Raw genomic sequence first — 8,983 nt, forward strand, 5'->3', positions numbered from 1 at the left:
ATTATTATGTACCTACTAATTTACTGTTTAACATTTTTTGAGTTAAAGTGCAGTAAATTCAATCATAGCAAAAAAACATTTACTGCATTTAAATAGTTATTGATGGTTATTATAAGATTCTGACACTTCAATATTTAAAAGGATTGCATATAATTTTTCATTATAAGTATAATAAATAGTATTCATATTATTTTAACTTTATACAGATTTAAATGTATTAATTTAATATTCAGTTAAGTCTTATAATACTATATATTTTTTTCTCAATATGTTTTCTCTCATTTTGTTTTTACTCTTTTTCATTCACGTATTTGTGTTCATTCTTTTGCTTTCAATTTTTCCAGTAGACCTCAGTAACTTACATTTTGCAAGTGTTTGCATTTTGCATTTTTTTAATAGATAAACAATTAAAGATGAATGGTATTATAATTTCTTATGTAAACAAAAATTTAATGAAAAATTTAATGCAAATATTTTCTGATTTTTTTTTTATTTTGAAAATAAGAAATAATATACAATTTATACAAAAATGATGTAACACAATAATGATGTTATGAAGAAAAAGTGTTGAAAAATCGGTTATTCTTCTGGTAGACCATCCATTAACAAAATTTAATTACTAGTTTAGTTTAAATCATCAGAGGTATCTTCATCTTTACTATTTTAGGGATTATTCAAGATAGGTTTTAAGAGAGAATATGGTACATCAGGTTTTCAATCAAAGGATATCCATGGAGAAGATTTCAAACCAACATTACAGAGGTTATAATGTCTTTGTGGAGTGTGTCATGAAACATATGGAGGTGATAGTATGAAGCGCTCAAGATTGACATACTTGTAATACTTGTATTTTTTTGGTATTAAGAGATTTTTGACTATTCCAGAGTTATATACCACAGGACCATATTGACTTTTATAACATTTATAAGAATAAAAGTTAAGTTATGGTAATTGATACTTTCTCAACATAAAGTATATAAAACTTTATGTTGAGATAGCATATGACACTTGAGCAAATGCAATTGTGAAAATCTTATAAAACAAATCTTGCACTGAAATTTTGGTTCATCACTCGCACATTCATACATTAAATGTGTGAATAAACTTTTGTTATTTTCATACACGTTGTTACATTTTGGACAGTGAATTTGAATTATTCCTGAAAAATAAAATACATTTTTAAAACAACTAATATTAAAGAGTTGTTAATGTAAATTTTATAAGAAATCTTAAAATTAACCATAAATACATTTTTAAATCTACACGCTGCTATGTATAGTGATTAGTGGCATGCATAATCTTTGAGTTCTATGAGATATTTTGACTGCCATAAATGACTGATTCAACACTATTTCTCACTTACAAATCAGAATTTTGATACCTACTGGCTACTATAGTTGACTCTTCTGGTATTTTACTATAGAAAAAGTAATCTATAAAATTATTCTGAGACGTCTTGATGTATGTATATATTCCATATATCGTATAAAATATAAATTCTATGTTAGTGAAATCTGATCATCTGTAGACAAATGTGCAACAAGCATATCAAATCAAATAACAAATGTTTATGAACTATACAGAACATATTGTGTCTTTTATAGTTAATGGTACATTGGTACTACACTATTACTGATAACTGCTTACTAGGTAGTAGTCTGTCGCATTAAATTTAGATTGTACTTTTTATACTCAATGATGGAGCCACACCTCACTATAGGTATCTCGAAAATGATTAGAATTTTCTAAAAATATTTGTTTTAAACCTTCTATTCTAATATTTGCTTTAGCTATACAAGTATTCAAGTATTAATTTTTAAACAATGTTCATTGCTATAACAAATTGAATCTAAATCAAACTAACTTAAAAATGTGGAGAAGTTTGGAATTTGAAAAAAATGACATAAATATTAAACAGAGTTTAACACATAACAATTTCTTATGAAAACAATAATTAATATTATAAAATTATTAATGGTAACAAACATGGGCATGGCTAACCTATCTGTAAATATACATTTTCTCTTTCCATAAACTATAATGTAGATTGGTTTCAAATTTATTCTACATTTATTTAATTATTTTGTATAAATTTTCCTGCAGATTGGTAGTTGGTACCAACAAAAAAATAAAAAAATATGAAGTACCTATCAACCTTATATTTTTCACACACATTTTAAATTAAAATAATAATTCATGGTTGCTTCAAACATAATAAAATGTACATATACTTATTATAGTATTGATTCTGCTGATTGCTGCTAGCATCAAAAATGCTCGCCGATGAATGCAAGGAGATTTCTCTAGCAGACCATTAATTGTTAATTGTATATGTATAGCATATGTAGCATTTAAGACAAACAACAATTAAGTACGGATATAATTATTGAGGTATAATATACTTCTAAAAAGGTTTTTTTTATGGACAGTAGCACCTGATGTGAAACTAAACAATTACATGTCAGTCAACAAGTCTCAGCAATGCGGGCGTATGATTCTCTTTTAACTGTCATACTTTTCCCAAAAATAAAATAAATGTGTACAACTATAAGAATGAAATTATAATTTTGTAAAATAATAGGATGTATAAATGGCAATCTTAGCTCGTTTAAACATATAAACTAAAAAGTTATATATATATATATAAGACATAATACAATTCAATTATCAGTTGTCCAATTTAAACAGTGACGAGGGTTTCCTTGGATTTCATCAGGTGAACGGTTATGCACAGATACTATATGTATTTTTAATGTTTGTTTTCTTGTGAAACATTTCTTGCAGTATTTACATTGAAACTTTGGTTGTACACCACATTCACTGGTCATGTGGCGGGTCAAATGCTGTTTATTCTTATAGCTTCGACCACACATATTTAAACAGAAGAAACGGACTTTTGTTTCAGGATTTGTTGTATTCATTAAAATGGCCGTTTGATGAAATGCAATATCTAGAAACACAATATTTTATTTTAAGCTTGGTACATATCATAAAAGTTACAATAGAAGAGTATAACTAATTTAAATTAATGAATAGGCACTATGAATATAATATTTTACAATCACTAATTTATAATTTAACATACTATGAAAGGAACATATGCACATAAATTATTAATAAGTGATAAATATTATTTCTTAAAAGTTATTATTGTTAACATTTTTTATATTTTAGAATTTCATTATAAGAAAAGTAAAATAACCTACCACTACGGCACTATCTACAATACGAATCCATGGTCCACATCATCAGAAAGTGCAGTTAAGAGAAAAATATGAGCATCAAATAAGAAGAACCAAGCAGAAAGCTATGCATTATAAATTTGTTTGAAACTATTACTAAATTCTTTTACATTCTTTTTTAAACTACTTGTATAATATTGTACACATTAGTATTATAATAATCTAATTAGTCAAACAAATTATTATAAAAAAAGTAAAAGTTTGTTTAAACCTATTCAGTATTTAATAAATCTATTAACATTAGTAATGTATCTTACATACAGATTGCAGTCATATTTATTATTATATTATTTAATGGAAATTTTTATCATTGATAAAGTAGGTACCTATTTAAACTGCCATCTAATGTCTATTGTAGTTAATTCATGAATAATAATGAACATTTATTTGATTTTGATTTCTTTTTTCATAATAGCTTTTAAGTTAAAAAATGTGTTATAAGTCTTTTATTAGTTAATAATAATGATATAATTTTAATGTATTTTTATTGTGTTCGGTACTATCTACCTTTGTAGGCATTTTGTATATATAATTAATAAATAAAATACTCTTCAATATACATGAATATGAAATCCTCTTTAATATACAGTGAACACCGCTTATAATACTCACATTGGGATCAGTACAAAGTGAGTCTTATGACCGAATGAATCTTATAGGCGAAGTGTAAAAAAAATTAATTACATATTTATGAATTTTATTTTACTACATATTTTTCTTTAATTTTAATACTCTAATACATATTACATATGACATGCGTATTATTGAATAAATTAAAAAAATTCTGATAAAAAAATTAAAATTACAATACATGTAAAAAATGATTATATGCATTAATTTTTTTAGTTATAAACTAATATTCCAAAAATATATTGGAAAATGTGAAAGACGATACAATTTGTTGTACATACAAACAAAATAAAGCAAAAAAAATTAATATATTTCTAAATTTTGACCAAAAATGTTTATTTTTTACCATTGTTTTTTTTACAAAATTTGAGTCTTATAACCGAATTTTTTATAACGTATTTGGATACGTCCGGACCATTTCAGACAATTTTGAGTCTAATAAGCGACTGAACCTTATATCCGTGAGTCTTATAAGCGGCGTCCACTGTATATGGCAGCTTAGTATAGGTTATTAGAAATGTTATCAATTATTATTGATCTTATTTGATAATTTTTTTAAAATATATTTTATGGTTAGAACAAAAAAGCTGATCAAAAATTAAATAAGCCGTTACATAAAAACATTTTTGGAAAATGAGGTATCTAAGTATATTATAATTATTTTCATGATTATTGATTTTACTAAAAGATTAGTTTCCTTCTTTTATTCATGCTAACAATAAAATTAATAAAATTGAATTAAGCAAGCGTAATATTGCATTTTATATTTTTTTATATTGATGTTAGTGAAAACGTTCAAATACGAATTTGAACCTATTCATAAACAACAACAGTTCAAACCATTGAACACATGGAACTTTGCAAACAATTGTTTAAATGGATACCTGTAAAATGAAAAATTGTTGTTGTATTTTATATATGAAATAAATAATAATAGAATTTACTAGTGTACAAGAAACAAAGGAAATGTACGATCAGTTAATACTGAATAGAGGTGGTAAGTACCTGAAGAATATTAAAAACATTTAATCAATAATCACTAGTATAATATTTTTGTTATTATATTATAAATTACTAATAACTGAAGAAAAATATAAAGAAATCTGACGAATAAAATGCACAATAATGCAATTGTAAACCCAAATCCAAATAACATTTAATAGCAAATTCAAATAAATAGTTTATGTACCTATTACATATTCATCTCACATCTTACAACAATAATACTATAGGTTTAAGTATTTTTAAATTGGATACATTGTTTCGGGAGTACATAATAATATTGTTCATCATATTGATATAAGTCAGTAATTTACACCTACAATTTAAAGTATTTAAGAATAAAAATCCCAATAGTAATTTAAAAAAAAATATATGAATTTATTTTAATATTTGTAATATATGTATATAATAAACTATTATGTACCCAACAGCCAGTTAGGTAAAAAAAAGTATTAATAAGCATTCTGTATGCTCATAGGAAATGTCACTATATGAGTCAATTTTGCAATGTTTGTACCCGAGAATCAGCTAGTGATACATAAAAGAATGTGTATTTTATTTTGTAATAAAGAACACAATTATTATAATAGTATAACAACTTAGAAATTAAAGTAAGAAACTTTTAGACCAATAATAAATTATTTTAAATTTTGTTTGTAAATACATTTTACAATCACTCTATGGCCAAAGAACAAAGGTAACTTCAAGTATAAAAAAATTGTACAGTCTTAAAATTTAAGTTAACTAAAACACTTATAACTACAATGATAAGTTATAAATACATGTCTTTGAGTTTATCGAAACAACATAAATAGTGATTGATATAACAGAAATTGGAAATGTTATTGTTATTTATTAATACTTATTCAATTTTGACAAGTTAGTATTTATCAACTAACTTAATCTAATCTATACATGTTTGAATATGTGATCTGTTTGATTCACTTTAATATCATAGCAGAAGCATAGGTAAATAAAATAATAATTGTATTGTTTCAACTTTGTCCGCAAGTGACGATCAAAAAAACTGTAAAAAGCAATAACATTAAATGAACAAAAAGTTTCATACCAATAAAAAAAAAGAATTTGTTTATACCTGCATAATGTATGGTTATTGTTTAACTGTTATATAATATCAATTTACATTTCACAAGCATCTAAATTTTTCACACTGATTATTGGCATCAATTTTTGCCACACATTTTCGTAAATGTTTTTTCAAATGACACTGAAGTTTGAATTGATGAAAACACATAGAACATTGAAACTGTCGTTTAACACCACATTCGTACCTTAAATGACGGATAAGACTCTTTTTGTTTAAATATGTACGTCCACAATTATTCAGACACACCCAACGTCTATCTGATAACAATAAGAATTTATAAATTAATCAAAGTACATCAATATTCAATATTATTAATATTTCAATTTTTAATAAAATTATTATTGGTAGCAATGCAGTAATGAACGAATAAAATAGTATCTACAAGACATAATAATTGTAAGTAATAAATATAATAATATTTAAATAGCATAATTATTTGTTTAATATGGGTATTTTATATTTGCTATAGGGAAACTGTCAATAGTGTTATATATTATACGTGTGCAAAGTACTTTAATATTGCTTCAGATCCAGGGATTATCCCCCTTGTTATGTCACTGCCCCGCCACAATATTCACATGCAATATTCTATTTTTTAAATTATTTTATATATATTCATGTGTGTGTGTATTTAAAATATATGTATTCATACTTGAAGGTGTAATATGGTATGTACATATAATATCAGGTACAAGTAAAATTATTTTGTTTAATTATATTATGAGAATATTGTGTGATTTGGTAGATGTATAAATATATAAGATAGGAATGAAAATTTTTATCTTATCAAAGTTTCTAGAGCGGCAGGTCTGTCAGGGCCTGTTCCGCGTACTCCCATTGTAGCCAAACCGTTGTTTATAATGATAAAGGTAACAATGTGTGATATTCATATTTATTTTTTTAATAAACGATGCACCATGGTGGAAAATAATGCGGTTCCTCCACATGTTGCAGTACATCTGTTTATTTAAAAGGAAAAAAAAATAGTACAGAGGTGTTTGAGTTATTGAAGATAGGAGTGTCTGAAGTAACTGTACAATAATTGTGAGTTAAGGGTAATTTCATAATAATTTACTGTCTACAAAACACTTGGAGAGATGCAGAATCTACTCTATAATGGTCAAATATATAAAATAAATTAGGTAAACTTATACCGGATGCAGTGGCTGGGTCATGAGTAATTTATTATCTATTGACTAGTACCTAAAAGTCTCATATAGTTAGTGGGATCACTCAACTTGGCACAGAATGTACTATAATTTAATTTGAATGTAATAGTACTTGCATTAAAAAAACATCACCATAAACCAGAGACAGTCATAGGCCTCCTAGTCCTCAGAATTTAATTTCGACCATATACATCAGCATAATATATTATCATTTAATTATAATTAATTACGTTTAAACCAAAATTTTTTGAGAATAATACTTTATTGGACTATCATTTGAAAATGTATGTAAAATAAAATAAAATTTATTTGTTTAAAAAAAAGTATATTTATAAGTTTATTCTATTATTATACAATAAGGAAACACAAACATAGTACAATAAATTGAGAGCATATTTGAATTACTATATATATACAATTATAAAAATATTTGTAAAAAGATAAGCGAATTTGTTGACGTGTATTAATTTAAGTATGCACATGAAATAAAACTATATGAATGAAGTTGAATAGATTAGGTTAGGTTAGGTACATTTCAGTAAATTAGATAAATATAAATACTTATAATCATAGATAATATAAGAATTTATGGACTGCAGAAGTTTCATGGTTATAAATAAGTTGACTACTGAAAAAATTAGATTTGAGCAAAATTTCAAGTATTTGAAGATATAATTAATAGCCGTGTAAATAAGATTGTTGTAGACTTTAACCCGCACCCAATTTAGTTAATAAGTGTTTTTGAGACGAATAAATGGCCTAAAAATATAAAAAAAATATAGCATACATATTACATTTTTAAATTTTTATTATTAAAATACAAATTGAATGAATTCATTGGTATCATCTAAAATTGTTGGTTTTTTTACCGAGACTCATAATGCTCAAATATTCAATATTAAAATATATACAAAAATAATTATTTTGTTTTCAAACAAGTCTATTTGGCAAGTGTATAACATAATATTGTTAAAAAATAAAAAATAAAAAATAAAATAAAATGTAAAACAAAAAAAATTGTTGAGCTTTAAATCATCAAATTTGAATGTATACAAATACAATATTTGTATAGACTAAAAATGATACTATGATTTAATATACACCAATATTTTGTAAAAGGAGAGAAGACTTAAAGCGCACAACTTTTATGAACAAATGCTAAGTGATTTTTCCATACATCTTTCCTCAAAAACCGTTTATAACAATAGTGGCAAACGTAATTTGGTTCTTTGCCACAATATGATTTTATGTGTCGATTTAAGTCAGGTTTGTACTTGTAGCTTTTGCCACAATTGTTGTTTGGACACTTGAATTTCCACACAGCTGTATTGTGATAGTTGTATTTAAAATCTGAAAACAAATTTAATTCAATAATAGTTCCAAGTATATAAAAATTATTTATAAATTTCTATAATTAAGTTATACTCCTTCACTAAGCGAAGGTTATATCAGGGACAAAGCATTAGATAAGAATAGCTAATAGATATAATAAATAATGAAGTTAAGTCATGCTAAAACTTTAATTCATACATTAACATCACATTTCATTTATTTAATAACATGATAAATTTAATTTAAGAACCCCACTAAGAATTTATTTAATTATTTATTGAATTAATTATTTTAATACATTAAAAAATGTTATAATATCTAGTAAATATTAATACAATTTCAATAATTTGACTTTATCTTAGTCATGATTAGATTCCTATTATAATATTTGTTGATTACAAGATAATATTATGCAGGATAAATAATTACAAAACAAAAAAAGCCCTAGTAACAGGAATAAGCTATACAACCAGGAGCAAAATAATGGAAGTAAATAATTT

At 24.6% G+C, this 8,983-nt stretch overlaps 1 protein-coding gene across 3 annotated transcripts; it reads right to left on the bottom strand.

The window, feature by feature from the left end:
• Positions 1-2,540: 2,540 nt before the first annotated feature.
• On the bottom strand, positions 2,541-6,363 carry LOC111042474 (zinc finger protein 425-like). 3 transcript variants are annotated; one of them, XR_002605438.1, is made up of 3 exons: positions 5,971-6,355; positions 5,774-5,901; positions 2,848-2,950 (listed from the first exon to the last, which is right to left on the bottom strand). XR_002605438.1 is itself a non-coding variant. In XM_022327107.1 (2 exons), the coding sequence occupies exons 1-2, from the start codon at positions 6,134-6,136 to the stop codon at positions 2,661-2,663; spliced, it is 354 nt and encodes a 117-aa protein (XP_022182799.1). In that variant the 5' UTR covers positions 6,137-6,343; the 3' UTR covers positions 2,541-2,660. The 3 variants fall into 3 exon arrangements, 1 of the variants encoding a protein (XP_022182799.1); XM_022327107.1 differs by lacking the exon at positions 5,774-5,901 and having other exon boundaries at positions 2,541-2,950; positions 6,073-6,343; XR_002605439.1 differs by lacking the exon at positions 5,774-5,901 and having other exon boundaries at positions 2,863-2,950; positions 5,971-6,363.
• Positions 6,364-8,983: the final 2,620 nt, after the last annotated feature.

The sequence above is a fragment of the Myzus persicae genome, unplaced genomic scaffold (assembly GCF_001856785.1).
Source record: "Myzus persicae strain clone G006 unplaced genomic scaffold, MPER_G0061.0, whole genome shotgun sequence".
NCBI lineage: Eukaryota > Metazoa > Arthropoda > Insecta > Hemiptera > Aphididae > Myzus > Myzus persicae.